Genomic DNA, 15,490 nt, shown 5'->3' with positions numbered 1-15,490 from the left:
ACTTGGTAACCTGGAGTAAACTAAAATTAACATTTCTTGGTAGGATTTCCATTATAAAGATGAATGTGCTTCCAAAATTAATCTTTTTATTTCAAATGATTCCAATACTGGGCGAAGCAGGTTGTCTCAAGATATGGCAAAGAGAAATTTCCAAATTCCTGTGGGAAGGGAAGAAACCTAGGATTAAACACCTGATCTTAATAGACATAAAAGAGAGAGGAGGCTTTTCCCTACCCGACCTAAAACTTTACTACGAGGCAGCCTGTTTCACCTGGATAAAAGATTGGTGCACGTTGCAGGATTCGGACCTCTTGGACCTGGAAGGTTTTGACAACCGCTGGGGATGGCACGCCTACCTAATATATGGAAAAGCGAAAATTCATAAAAACTTTACCAACCATATAATAAGAAAATCACTCTATGCTGTATGGGAAAAACATAAAGACCTGATGGAGCCTAAAATCCCGTGGTGGACTTCTCCAGTAGAAGCCATAGCAGTAAAACGGAAAAATACTCAGGAAAGCTGGCCAACATATAAAATACTTTTAAAAAATGAAGATAACCAAATAAAATTAAAAAACTTTGAGGAAATAAGAGACCACATTTCAGACTGGTTCCAATACCATCAGTTATTTGAAAAATTTAAATCTGACAAACAAAAGGGGTTCTCAACAGAAATTTCCCGATTTGAATCTGATCTTGTAAATTCTAAAAGAAAAACCCTTTCCAAAACTTACCGACTCCTCCTTGACTGGACGGTCAAGGAGGAGGAGGAAACAGTGGCAATGGTGAGGTGGTCCCAGGATTTTGGCCACTCAATAACCATGGCCCAATGGGAAAATTTATGGAAGATCAATTGGAAATTCACAAATTGTTACACGATTAGAGAGAACTTTCAAAAAATGCAACATCGATGGTATCTAACACCCTGGAAGCTTTCAAAAATGTATAAAAATGTATCAAGTAATTGTTGGAGATGCGGAGACTCAGGAACATTCTTTCATATGTGGTGGATATGTAGGAAAATACAGGCATTCTGGGAGAGTATACATGCAGAGCTGCAAAAAATGCTAAAGATCTCTTTCAATAAAAAACCAGAGGCCTACCTCCTAGGAATAACAGATTTGGATATTCCACAAAAGAGGAAGGGTATCTTTTTATATGCCACGGCGGCAGCAAGAGTTTTGATCGCAGCAAAATGGAAGTGTAATGAAATCCCCTCTATTCAAGATTGGATACAAAAGCTGACAGAATATGCTGAATTAGATGGTTTATCAGAAAAAATAAAGAATAAATCAAAACAGGAATTTGTTTCTAAATGGGAGGTTTTCAAAGAATATTTGAAAAATAAATATAGTAGTTTAAATTCTGTTGCAGCATTCGAGGAACTTCAGTAATAGTAGTAAGGTAGATATAAGAAATTAGATTTAATGAGAATAAGTTTAATTATAAGAAAAAATGTGTATGGGCAATAAGTAATATGAATTTGAAGTATGGAATGGACGGGAGGTCGGGTCTTTAGTGTTAAGACCAATAGATGTTTTATTGTCTGCTAGGAGTATTGTGTGTCTATGGTTGTTTTTGTGATTAGTGTATGGTTTGGTATTCGTGTTCGGTGTTTGTTTGTTTGTCTTTCTTGTTGTATAAATAAAAAACTTAAAAAAATTTAAAAAAAAAAAAAAAAAAAAATAAACCACGTTCGCAACCCGAGCGTTCCACTGTATTCTGGATGACCCAGCCAGACGGTTGGGGTATTATTATTACCCTTACTAACTACTGCTGTTCTAGAGACCCTGCAGAGACTTGCTGGAATTAAATCCAGCTTGTGCAGCAGAAAAGTTTGGCCTGAGCCCGTTTACCATTTGTCAGGGCATCCAGCTGCTCCTGCAGGGTGATGGAGGCATTGTACGTCCTAAAAACCTTGGCTGTCAAACCTTCCATCAGGTCCTGGAGATGTTTGTTCAGGGTTGAGGTCTGGAAAGGAAAGGTAGTTAGTTAGTTAGTTAGTTAGTTAATTGACTGACAAAGTAATAATCATAAATAAATAAGAATAAAAACGTGCTGGCCAAAAGTCCAGAGGTAGCATTATTATCAATTTACGATGGGTGTGGAAGGTTCGCAGGCTACGAAGGACCCGCTCCCAAATTTATTGACAGCCGCACGAATTATTATAAGCCAGGAAGTGGAAGGGGCAAGCGGAATATAAAATGGAGGAATGGTACAAAGAGGTTTGGGATATAGCTATTAACGATAAATTAACTTGTGCCATTAAGGTAAGATGGGGAAGATGCAGGAGAAATGCTTTTGAGGAGATAGGGAGGGTGTCTGTAGAATTTGTACTGTTAAAAACAGAAAGGGGCGAAACCATCGCAAGAGGTGCTGAAATTTTGGGAGGTTGGATGGTTACAACGGAATGGTCTCGGTGGTGGGGTGCACATTTTTTATTCAGGAAAGGAAGTTTGGGGGGGGGGAAGGCAGGGGAAGTCCACTTAAGGAACTCACAGCAGTGGAAATGGGGTTGTTGCTAAGTCAGGCATCCCCAAACTCGGCCCTCCAGCTGTTTTGGGACTACAATTCCCATCATCCCTGACCACTGGTCCTGTTAGCTAGGGATCATGGGAGTTGTAGTCCCAAAACAGCTGGAGGGCGGAGTTTGGGGGTGCCTGTCCTAAGCAATGACTCATTTATGCGCTGACCAGACCCAGGCTTGCTTAGCTTAATAATAATAGAATTGTAGAGTTTGAAGGGGCTCCGAGGGTCATCCAGTCCAACCCCCTGCAATGCAGGAATCTCATCAAAAGCATCCCTGACAGATGGCCCTCCAACCTCTGCTTAAAAACCTCCAAGGAAGGAGAGTCTGCCATCTCTCGTGGGAGTGCATTCCACTGTTGAACAGCTCTTACCGTCAGAAATACTATTATAATAATTTATCACTTGTATACAGCCAGTGGCGTAGCGTGGGGGTGCAGGGGGGGCCGGCCGCACCGGGCGCAACATCTGGGGGGGCGCGCTCGCACTCGCAGCTCTCTGCCCCTACCTGGCTCACTCACTCTCTCTCACTGCAGTGCTGGCTGTGCGAATCCGATCCGAGCTGCCAGGTCACCGCCTACTGTGGAGGGGAGGGTGCCAGGTGTGCGGTGCGGTGCGGAGAGAGAGCAAGGGACTATCTGGGGGAGGGACAGTGCAGCGGGGGGGGGGGCGGGCGCAAATTACTTGCCTTGTCCCGAGTTAGGGGGTGCAAATTACTTGCCTTGCCCCGGGTGCTGACAACCCACGCTACGCCACTGTATACAGCATCTTAAAAAGCAGAGACATCACCTTGCCAACAAAGGTCCGTATAGTTAAAGCTATGGTTTTCCCAGTAGAGATGTATGGAAGTGAGCACTCAGGGCTGATTTCCTTAAGAATGGATAGGTTTGATCTTCTTGCAGTCCATGGGACTCTCAAGAGTCTCCTCCAGCACCAGAATTCAAAAGCATCCGTTCTTCGGCGATCAGCCTTCTTGATGGTCCAGCTCTCACTTCCATACATCACTACTGGGAAAACCATAGCTTTAGTTATAAGGACCTTTGTTGGTAAGGTGATGTCTCTGCTTTTTAAGATGCTGTCCAGGTTTGTCATTGCTTTTCTCCCTCTGCTATTGCTTGGAGAATTTGGGCATTCAAAAATACCCAGGATCGAAACATCGGTGAAGGTCAGCCCAAACTTACAGACAGCCTGTCGAAAAGATCGTCCCCGGGTCTTTTGTTCTCCATGAACAGCTGCAAATTCTTGAACACCTGCAATGATCAAGAAGGAAATTCTGAGAGCAAGAAGAGGAGGTTAAGGGGTGATATGATAGCCATGTTCAAATATATAAAAGGATGTCACATAGAGGAGGGAGAAAGGTTGTTTTCTACTGATCCAGAGAAGCAGACACGGAGCAATGGATCCAAACTACAAGAAAGAAGATTCCACCTAAACATTAGGAAGAACTTCCTGACAGTAAGAGCTGTTCGACAGTGGAATTTGCTGCCAAGGAGTGTGGTGGAGTCTCCTTCTTTGGAGGTCTTTAAGCAGAGGCTTGACAACCATATGTCAGGAGTGCTCTGATGGTGTTTCCTGCTTGGCAGGGGGTTGGACTCGATGGCCCTTGTGGTCTCTTCCAACTCTATGATTCTATGATTCTAGGTCAGCTCAGGAGAACGGCAGGAGTAAGTAAAGCGACTCACAAGTAAAGGCTGGCAGGAGGGATAAAAGCCAAATATATCTTTGCAGGTAATCACTGGAGCTTTCTGGCGGTTCCCTCACTGTGAGAAGCCAAGTTACAGGGGACCAGGCAGAGGGCCTTCTCGGTAGTGGCACCCGCCCTGGGGAACGCCCTCCCACCAGATGTCAAAGAGAACAACAACTACCAGACTTTTAGAAGACATCTGAAGGCAGCCCTGTTTAAAGAAGCTTTTAATGTTTGATGCATTTCTGTATTTTAATATTTTTTTGGAAGCCGCCCAGAGTGGCTGGGGAAGCCCAGCCAAATGGGCGGGGTATAAATAAATTATTATTATTATTATTATTAGCCAGTTCCAAAGGTTGATACCAAATTGTGGATCACTTAATAAAGGCATTCTTTAAAACTGGATTTTTTAAAAAAACTTTTTATTCAGGATTTTCTTTTGTTACAAAACAAACAAATAAACAAGGAAAGGCACATATGGCGTCTCTAAACTGTTATAAGTTGTGGTGTATGTAGAGGAATACAGGTTTTCATAATGTCTTTTTTTGTGTCCTCCAGGGAAATTTAAAGAACAAAAATAAGATTATTATTTTTTTAAAAAAAAGAGGACGGGCTTTCCAGAAACACTGTCGTAGAAACAGCTTCAAACGACTCAAAGGAAAGCCAAATTCATAATCCCCCAACATGAGCATTTTCACTGCTGGGAAGCTGCAAAGAGCTGGCCTTTCAACAAGACTTTTGAGGAGATAACTTTCAGCATCTGTATTACAGATGGCTTTAGATATTGTAACTGCTTTATCAATTTTATTACTAGCCTATCTCAGTATGATTTTTATTATTATTTTTTTATCATTGACGTTCTGTAATGTGCTTTTAATGTTATAAACTGCCCTGTGATTTACTGATAAAGGGCAGTATATAAATTCAAATTCAAATTCTTATTTATCGCCTGTGTGTTTGCTGCCCTGGGTCCCCTTCAGGAGGAAGGCTGGGTGATAAACTTAATAATATTAATTGCACCAACAACCATCTGTTTTTGGTTCAGCAAGCTGTTACCGTATTTTTTGCTCCATGAGACACACCTGACCATAAGACACACCTAGTTTTTAGAGGAGGAAAACCAGAAGAAGAAAAAAATACTCTGAACGAAACAGTGGATGTATGATTTTTGTGGTTCATGCTGTGGCCACAGACATGTGGTTTGATGGTGAGTTTGGGGTAGCCCAATGCAAAAATCCTGAGAATCCATGTGGATCCGTGCTTTGTAACCACGTTTTTGCGCCATTGCGGCCCCAGGAAACAGTGGGTGCATGATTTTTTTGGTGCAAACTGTAGCCATGGACATGCTATGTGATCTGATGGTGAATTTGGGGTGACCCAGTGCAAAAATCCTGAGGATCCATGTGGATCCGTGCTTTGTAACCACGTTTTACGTGGGGAGGGAAGGAAAAGCACTGAAGGGACAAGGAGCACGTGTGGGGTGTGTGGAAAAGCAGCTTTTCACAGAGCTGAGCCGGGGAGAAGGGAGGAAAAGAGAGCACACTCACTTTAAAGCAGCCAACTGCACAGGAGCTGCTTACACCCGTGTAAGCGGCTCCTCTCCAGCTTTGCTGCTTCAAAGCGAGCCACAGAGGAGGAAAGAAAGGGGAACCATGGATCCTCTGCTCGCGACAGCAGCAGGATCCGCCTGCCATCCATAGACATTCGCTCCATAAGACGCACAGACATTTCCCCTTACTTTTTAGGAGGAAAAAAGTGTGTCTTTTGGAGCGGAAAATAATTCCCTGTTCAAGGAAGTTTTTAATGTGTGGCATTTTAATGTATTTTTAATCTTTGTTAAAGCCGCCCAGAGTGGCTGGAGAAAACCAGCCAGATGGGCAGGTACAAATAATAAATTATTATTACAGTGGTGCCCCGCAAGACGAATGCCTCGCAAGACGAAAAACTCGCTAGACGAAAGACTTTTCCGTTTTTTGAGTCGTTCCGCAAGACAAATTTCCCTATGGGCTTGCTTCGCAAGACGAAACGTCTTGCAAGTTTGTTTCCTTTTTCTTAAAGCCGCTAAGCCGTTAATAGCCGCTAAGCCGCTAATAGCCGTGCTTCGCAAGACAAAAAAACCACAAGACGAAGAGACTCGCGGAACGGATTAATTTCGTCTTGCGAGGCACCACTGTATTATTATTATTATTATTATTTGGTTCTGTTGCAGAGGGAGAATGGTGCCCACCGAAAAAGAAGAAGAAGAAGAAGAAGAGGAGGAGGAGGAGGAGGAGGAGGAGTTTGGATTTGATATCCCGCCTTTCACTCCCCTTCAGGAGTCTCAAAGCGGCTAACAATCTCCTTTCCCTTCCTCCCCCACAACAAACACTCTCTGTGGTGAGTGGGGCTGAGAGACTTCAAAGAAGTGTGACTGGCCCAAGGTCACCCAGCAGCTGCATGTGGAGGAGCGGAGACGCGAACCCGGTTCACCAGATTAAGTGACTACTGATCTTAACCACTACACCACACTGGCTCTGACCCACACCGACCCAAGGAACGGCCTGCATCCCTCCTCTCCAGCGACGCTGCCTGTCTCACCTGCTTCTCCACCGGCACCAGGTTGTAGTAGCGAATGCAGTCCTTGCCCAGGAAGTCAAACTCCACCACGTTCTCCTTCCCGCCCATCCGCGGGTGAAGCCTCAGGTGCTCGACGCGGAGGGAGCAGCAGCCCACCGTATCCGCCGTCTCCCCTTCCTCCTTTTCATTCCCCGCTCTCAGGGCTAGCTGGGGAGGGACACAATAATCATTCATAATAACAATTTATTATTTATACCCCGCCCAACTGGCTGAGTTTCCCCCAGCCACTCTGGGCGGCTCCCAATCGAGTGTTAAAAACAATACAGCATTAAATATTAAAAACTTCCCTGAACAGGGCTGCCTTCAGATGTCTTCTAAAAGTCGGATAGTTGTTTATTTCCTTCACATCTGATGGGAGGGCGTTCCACAGGGCGGGCGCCACCACCGAGAAGGCCTTCTGCCTGGTTCCCTGTAACCTCGCTTCTCGCAATGAGGGAACCGCCAGAAGGCTATCGGCGCTGGATCTCAGAGCCATGGGGGGAGCGGGGGGAGTGAGACGCAGGCTCTCTCCAAAACACTGCTTCCATCTTGCATTGCAGGGGGGGCAGATGGCTGACCCCGCTAAGGAACCCCTTCCAACGCCGCTGTTGCAGCTGTGAGAGCAGAAACCTCTGGTGTTTCCTCACTGTGGAACGCCCTCCCATCAGATGTCAAGAAAATAAGTAACTACAGTGGTACCCCGCAAGACGAATGCCTCGCAAGACGGAAAACCCGCTAGACGAAAGGGTTTTCCGTTTTTCGATGCGCTTCGCAGGACGAATTTCCCTATGGGCTTGCTTCGCAAGACGAAAATGTCTTGCGATTCTTGCGATTTTTTTTCGCTCCCCACCCCCTTTTTCTAAGGCACTATGCTGCTAATAGCCTTTTAGCAGCTAATCTGCTAATCCCTTAAGGTGCTAATAGCCGCTAATAGCCGCTAAACCGCTAATAGCGCTAATCCGCTAATGGGCTTGCTTTGCAAGACGAAAAAACTGCTAGACGAAGAGACTCGCGGAACGGATTCTTTTCGTCTTGCGAGGCACCACTGTATATTATTTATTATTATTGTTGTTGTTGTTGTTGTTGTTATTGTTACTAGAAAAGAATAAAGTGGTACCTCTGGTTGCGAACGGGATCCGTTCCGGAGGCCCGTTCGTAACCTGAACAGAACGCAACCCGTGTCTGCGCGTGTGCGGGTCGCAATTCACCACTTCTGCGCATGACGTCATTTTGCCCGTCTGCGTGAGTTGTGAAAGCTGGAAGTAACCCGTTCTGCTACTTCCGGGTCACCGCGAGACGCAACCTGAAAACGCTCACCCTGAAGCAAACGTAACATGAGGTATGACTGCATTCGCAACCGGCTTTAAGAGCGATATTCCCCGCGCTGGAAAGCAGCCCTTACCTTGTCGATAAAATAAAGGGCCACGGACCTCTGCCGCTTCTTCATCTCCTTCGATTTCCAGTCCGCCCGGTACTGAGCACGGATCTTGCCCACCACCCCTTTCAAGCAGCGAGCAATTTCGTATTTCTGCCAGTCCTTCTCCCCCTGGGAAGAGAAGCAGAACCGGATACAAGTCTCTATTTCGGGTTTTGCATCATGCGAATGCACAGAAGCGCACTGCGCACTGAGGTAAAGGGACCCCTGACCATTAGGTCCAGTTGTGACCGACTCTGGGATTGCGGCGCTCATCTCGCTTTACTGTACAGCTTCCGGGTCATGTGGCCAGCATGACTAAGCCGCTTCTGGCGAAACCAGAGCAGTGCATGGAAACGCAGTTTACCTTCCTGCCGGAGTGGTACCTATTTATCTACTTGCACTTTGACGTGCTTTCAAATTGCTAGGTCGGCAGGAGCAGGGACCGAGCAACGGGAGCTCACCCTGTCGCAGGGATTCGAACCGCCGACCTTCTGATCGGCAAGTCCTAGGCTCTGTGGTTTAACCCACAGCGCCACCCACATCCCTTTCTGTGCACCGCACGCGTGCATAAAAGCGGCGCCTCCAGTTAAGGACTTTTCAGGTTAAGTACGGGCCCCTGGAACGAATTTAATTCGTATCCGGAGGGTCTACTGAACGCCTGCCCCCGTCCCTCACCTTCAACTTGGAACTGGGGTTCAACATAATGTACTTTATGGCCCCATTAATGTTCTCCGTCCACGACGCCAGCCAGGTCACGCTATTGTCACACCGAACTTCCTTCCACTTGTGCCCGGGAGGGGGTTTCGGGATCTTGGAACCCCTGGCCAAAGAAAGAGGGAGTGAGAGGAGGGGGAAAAGGTTAAGATATCAGAAAGCAGAATAGGAAACATCACAATCTGGATGGCAAAAATATGCATTTTGTTCATATAAGCGACTGTCAGGGAACTGCCATCGGAGCTGGAGGCGGAGAGAAGGCTCCAGAGGGATGCCGGAGAGGGTCCCAGTAGGGAGAGAGGCAGCCCATCCGCTGGGGAAGGAAATCAGCGCAACACCAGTGGAGAAGGGGGGCAGATGGGGGAATCGGAGAGGTGGCTCCAGGACTCTTCGCCGGAGACCAGCGGAGAGAGTACGGGTACTCCGCTGCCCACACCCTCCCTGCGCAGAAGACTTCCACGCAGGGAGAGTAGGAGAAGACTGGGCGTCAAACAGCTTTTATGCTGGAAGAGGTTCAAGAAACGCCCACTGACGGATTCTGCCAGCGACTGAGGCAGCCACGAAACTTGAGGCTGTCCAGACAGAAAGGGTTCAACCAGGTAACCTAGCCAGGAGTGGCGGCAACTTACACACGAGCAACCCCTAGAACCATTACAGCGACCAAACAACTGAGTTCCCTGGACTGCTTTTACAAGGAATCGGAAATCAGGGTGAATAAAAATCATTTTTTTTTTATTTAAATCAGATTATTATTTTTTAAAATCAGGTTGTGGTTTTTTTTAATTTAAATTGGATTTTGAAAATAAAATGCTCTCGGAGGAAAAATCTTTCTAAAGATAGTTCTCTATTTAAGTTACATTGTAGTCCAAAGACTATTCATCATCAAATAAGGATTTGTTTTAAGTTTTTCGTGTGTGCTTAAACTCAGTCTAAGTTTTGTTTTTGTTTTTTAAAAAAAAAGGTTAACCGCATCAGTTTACAAACATGGATACATATGCTATAATGTTACTGTTTTAGTTAAATAAATTGTTTAAATTGTTATCAAGGAAATTGTTGTTTTTCTCCTTCCAATAAAGGAGGGGGGAGCCAAAATTGACGCAGCAGAAAAGGCTGCTTTATATTTGATGCTACGGAGTAACAGAGCGATAGAGGAGGAGGGCGGGAACTTTCGCTCCATTGCTTCTCACTGCCGCCGATCAAGGGGCACCGCCCTCCAGAATTTGGTGCCCGGGTGCCCCGCACCCCTTGCACCCCCAGGTAAAGATGGCCCTGGTTCCACAGGGCGGGTGCCACTGCTGAGAAGGCCCTTATGAAAACAGATGAAACCGTTGAGAGTGGGACACAGGGAGCTGGACTGTGTCTATGGGTCTATGTCTCCTTATATATTCCCTTTAATTTCTTTCCTGACTTTCGCCGGGGCAGGTTCCAGCAATAAATTTAAAAAACGCAATATTGAAAGAAGTTTGAAACAGGCCTCAAGAGATGAACCCCCCTCTGAGCCCAACAGAGTCGCCCTTCTATGACCCAGACACCCACTTGCTACAGTTTATGATGACATCTTCGGGCATTATCCTCTTCTTGACCCTCCCCATTTTCGGGTGGTCCCCACGGCCTCGGAAAAGACCCGGTGGCTCCGTCTTGAAGTTGCCAATCTTCTCCCGGTGCCCGTCAATCGTGCAGTAACCGTATTCCTCTTGTATTCTTTCTGCTTCCTTTTTCAATTTCTGGGTTATAAAAAAAAGGGCAAAAGGAATAAGAATGAGAGGTAAATTAATGTGCGGAACCAGGTGTTATTCTGATAGTTTTAAGTCAGGCTTTGATAAGGGTAGAGGAAGGTGGGGGGGGTATAAATAATAAAATTATTATTAATTATTATTATTATCATCATCATCATCATTATCATTATTATCATTATTATCATTATTATTATTACAGCCTGTCCCCACCTTCTGGGGTTAGACTAACTGTACAGCCTTCAAGTGTTTGCTAAGGCTAGCCCATGTTGAACGTATGTGCAATAGCCTAACCTTCAGGATTATTCATTTTGATTTCAATGAGTTAGAAAGCGTTAATAAACCGCTTTGTCACACAGGTATCTAAGCTGGTGCACATGATCAAACTGCAGGCAACCCAAAGCCATTAAAAGCATGTACAGTGGTACCTTGGTTCTCAAACGCCTTGGTACTCAAACAACTTGGAACTGCAAACCTGGAAGTAAGTGTTCTGGTTTGCGAACTCTTTTCAGAAGCCAAACTGCTCCGTTTTGAAGGTTATGCTTCCGTTTTGAGTGTTACGCTGAGGTCTGTCTATCTTTCCTATTTATTTTGCGTTTTGTTTTTGCGGCTCTTTTTTTGTGACTGTGTGGAACACAGTCCAGCTACCGGTGGACTGATTGTGTGACTGCAGTACACTGTTTATTGCAGAATTTCACATCCTGTGGGTCCCCAGATGTTGTTGAACTACAACTCCCATCACTCCTAGCTAGCAAGGCTAGAGCTCAGGGATGATGGGAGTTGTAGTCCAACAACCTCTGGGGACCCACAGGTTGAGAACCGCTGCTTTATTGCTTTCATTTTATGGATCAATGGCCTTGTTAGAGAGTAAAATTCATATTAAATTGCTGTTTTAGGGGTTATTTTTAAAAGTTTGGAACGTATTAATCCATTTTGCTTTACTTTCTACGGGAAAGCGCGCCTTGGTTTTGGAACGCTTTGGTTTTGGAACGGACTTCTGGAATGGATTAAGTTTGAGAACCAAGGTACTACTGTACGCATAAAATAAATTACGGTTTAAAAGCAGATCAAAGTTTTAAAACAACCATAAGTAACTAAATTATATATCTGGGAAGGCTTCCTGAAATACAAAATCCATACAGGCAGCCTGACCAATGTCAAGAGGCAGAGAGTTCCAAATGCTGCCGCAGTAAAAGATCAACTCCTGAAAATGGACATTTTGAGGCACTTGCAAAAGTTCCACTGAACAAAGTGGTTGAATAATAATAATAATAATAATAATAATAATAATAATAAAGTGGTTGAATAGGTGCATCTGGGGCAAACTGTTCCCTTAAGTTAGGCACCACAGTTCAAGAAGGACACTGACAAACTGGAACGTGTCCAGAGGAGGGCAACCAAAATGGTCAAAGGCCTGGAAACGATGCCTTATGAGGAACGGCTAAGGGAGCTGGGCATGTTTAGCCTGGAGAAGAGGAGGTTAAGGGGTGATAGGATAGCCATGTTCAAATATAGAAAGGATGTCACCTAGAGGAGGGAGAAAGGTTGTTTTCTGCTGCTCCAGAGAAGCGGACACGGAGCAATGGATCCAAACTACAAGAAAGAAGATTCCACCTCAACATTAGGAAGAACTTCCTGACAGTAAGAGCTGTTCGACAGTGGAATTTGCTGCCAAGGAGTGTGGTGGAGTCTCCTTCTTTGGAGGTCTTTAAGCAGAGGCTTGACAACCATATGTCAGGAGTGCTCTGATGGTGTTTCCTGCTTGGCAGGGGGTTGGACTCGATGGCCCTTGTGGTCTCTTCCAACTCTATGATTCTATCCTATGATTTTATGATTCTAGGTGGAAATCACAAATCTACGATTGCAGTTCAGTGGCCAAAGAGGCCTTGGGTTTTATCAGCTAGCAGGGGCGCGTCTGAACCTGTTTTTCCTCCTTTGGCAGAGCTTTCTGAGCTTCCTGTCTCTCCACGAAATATTCGTGAATCTCTCTGAAGTCGCATTTGTCCAGCTGCTTGATCTTCTTCCTCTCCTCCGACGTCATCTGCTACAGGAAATCAAGGAAGCAGAGGTTTGAGTTCTAAAGCTGCCTGCCACACCAAGAAATAAGGCACATGAGCCATGAGATTATCGTCACTAATGCCTGCCATCACCCAACGGAGAACCCCAATTAGCTGCGTCCCGCAGATTCACGTGTCTGTCTAGGGACGCGGGTGGCGCTGTGCTCTAAACCACGGAGCCTCTTGGGCTTGCCGATCGGAAGATTGGCGGTTCGAGTCCCCACGATGGAGTGAGCTCCTGTTGCTCTGTCCCTGCTCCTGCCAATCTAGCAGTTCGAAAGCACACCAGTGCAAGTAGATAAATAGATACCACTGTGGCAGGAAGGTAAACGGCATTTCCGTGCGCTCTGGCACTCGTCTCAGTGTTCTGTTGCACCAGAAGAGGTTTAGTGCTGCCGGCCACATGACCCGGAAAGCTGTCCGTGGACAAACGCCGGCTCCCTCGGCCTGAAAGCAAGATGAGCGCCGCAACCCCACAGTTGCATTTGACTGGACTTAAATGTCCAGGGGTCCTTTAACTTTTTTTTTTTTACCTTTACCTAGCTCAGGAACACCCAAAATGGCTGGTAGTGGCTCTTCAGTGGAGCCTCCAAGTTGGAGGTAGTCTACCTCCAAGTACAGTGGTGCCCCGCAAGACGAATGCCTCGCAAGACGGAAAACCCGCTAGACGAAAGGGTTTTCCGTTTTTCAATGCGCTTCGCAGGACGAATTTCTCTATGGGCTTGCTTCACAAGACGAAAATGTCTTGCGATTCTTGAGGGTTTTTTTCGCTCCCCACCCCCTTTTTCTAAGGCGCTAAGCTGCTAATAGCCTTTTAGCAGCTAATCCGCTAATCCCTTAAACCTTTAATAGCCGCTAATAGCCGCTAAACCGCTAATAGCGCTAATCCGCTAATAGGGTTGCTTCGCAAGACGAAAAACCGCTAGGCGAAGAGACTCGCGGAACGGATTCTTTTCGTCTTGCGAGGCACCACTGTACCAGTTGAGGCAGATGAACCACAAGCCCTGCTCACCACCCTCATCCCCTTGCCTGCCTGATTCCCAAAGGGACTGGACCGAATACTGCCAGAAACACAATACTTTGCTCTGAGTCATCAAGATTGCAGTTATTTTCTTATGCATCTGAGGGACGTCTCAAGGCCGGCAGGAAATTAGCCTGATACAACGACGACAACAAAAAATGTGTCTAGAATGTCAGTAAAATGCAAGTACGGCCATACCTCGGGTTAAAGACGCTTCAGGTTAAATCTTTTCAGGTTGCGTCCCGTGGCGATCCGGAAGTAACAGAACGTGTTACTTCTGGGTTTCGCCGCTCGGGCATGCGCAGACGCTCAAAATGCTGTCACGTGCATGCGCAGACGTGGGTTGCGTTCCTCTGAGGTTGCGAACGGGCTTCCAGAACGGATCCCGTTCGCAACCAGAGGTACCACTGTATATGGTCCCAGGACTTTCCAAGATCCTGGGACCTTCCTGTCTCGTGCTCATTTTTGATCGTTGCTGTTACTTATTTAATGTTTGATTTTACATAGTCATAGACTGCAATGCCGGAAGAGCAGCTAAATCTATTTGATTCCAGCTACGAATAACTTCATGGAAAGCATCTTAAAGCAATTTAGCAATAAAAACAATTCAACACCTACAAATGATTACAAGCAATTCCACAGATACAAAGGATTAAAAGCGATTACAAAGGTAAAACAGATTTCAAATCCAATATAGATAGACTGAGATAAAGATCTCCACTTAAAAGGCTTGTTGAGCCCTCTTGGACGTTTTTGGGTCATAACTGACCTACTGTGGGGCAGTTGCCAGGAGCACAAAAAGCTTCCCACTGGCCCATTAAGCCTTCTTTTGTCTACACTGACTGGCAGCATCTTCCCAGGGTTCCAGCTCCCAGCCTCACCTGGACTGATTCTGGGTCTTTTAGCCACTGAGCCACCCCCCCCCCCCCCAGGAAGCCACAGGCAAATACCTCTGTCCAGTCACAGAAAAAATTCTTCTTGAAAATCGCCTTTCTCGTGTAGTCGTGATCAAGCATCTTCGCATAGAACGTGGCTATCTCCTCCGTCGCCGGGCTGAGTTTCATAGGCTTGCCTGGAAAGAACAACAGTGGCCCGGCAGGAAGAAACAAAACTGTTTTAGCCATTCTGCATTCTGCTTTTGAGTTGTAAAAAGGTCGATTTATTTTTTTGTCCTAGAGACAAAAACAATCTCTAAGCAAAGTACATAAAATCATTCTAAGTAATGCACAGGTAAAACCCAGCAACGTTTTCAAAGCAAATACGGATAACTAAATAACATGTTTGGGAAGGCTTGCTAATATAATTTTTTAAAAAAGGTTTCCCGTAGGTGCTTTAAATAGCGAAGCAAGGGTGCCTGTCTAACATCACTCTAGCCCAATGGCTGCCATTAATTTGATTTTGAATTGATTTTAAAATGAATTGATTTTAGAACGCTGTGTTACTTTTATTGTTGTTAGCCGCTCTGAGCCCGGCTTCGGCTGGGGAGGGCGGGATATAAATAAAATTTTATTATTATTATTATTATTATCAAGAGGCAGAGAGTTCCAAAGGACAGGTGTTGCCATGCTAAAAGAGGCTTCTGAAGAGCATCTGTTTGCACCAGATCTGCTTTTGGACTAATCCGGCAGACTCTTCTTATGTTTTTATGACCCCCTGCAGATGTGGTTAACTGTTGAGACTGAAAAACCTTTACCAAAAACTAAGTTTGTTTTAGCTGACGTTTGCCCAAGACCTTGCCAT

The 15,490-nt window shown here is 45.6% G+C and overlaps 1 protein-coding gene across 3 annotated transcripts in view; it reads right to left on the bottom strand.

Moving 5' to 3' along the window:
- Positions 1–15,490, bottom strand: part of TOP1MT (DNA topoisomerase I mitochondrial) — a 42,605-nt gene that overhangs the window by 5,564 nt on the left and 21,551 nt on the right. For all 3 annotated transcript variants that reach the window (XM_083449022.1, XM_083449023.1, XM_083449024.1), the window contains 8 exons: positions 14,701–14,822; positions 12,594–12,716; positions 10,476–10,663; positions 8,901–9,045; positions 8,211–8,354; positions 6,791–6,976; positions 3,711–3,779; positions 1,860–1,974 (listed from right to left, as the gene is read on the bottom strand). In XM_083449022.1, coding sequence (XP_083305148.1) covers positions 1,860–1,974; positions 3,711–3,779; positions 6,791–6,976; positions 8,211–8,354; positions 8,901–9,045; positions 10,476–10,663; positions 12,594–12,716; positions 14,701–14,822 — 1,092 coding nt within the window. The remainder of the gene's footprint in view (positions 1–1,859; positions 1,975–3,710; positions 3,780–6,790; positions 6,977–8,210; positions 8,355–8,900; positions 9,046–10,475; positions 10,664–12,593; positions 12,717–14,700; positions 14,823–15,490) is intronic.

The sequence above is a fragment of the Podarcis tiliguerta genome (genome assembly GCF_965153285.1).
Source record: "Podarcis tiliguerta genome assembly, chromosome: 7".
Lineage (NCBI taxonomy): Eukaryota > Metazoa > Chordata > Lepidosauria > Squamata > Lacertidae > Podarcis > Podarcis tiliguerta.
Note: the sequence above shows the minus strand (reverse complement) of the source record. Positions and strands in the feature narration are given on the sequence as shown.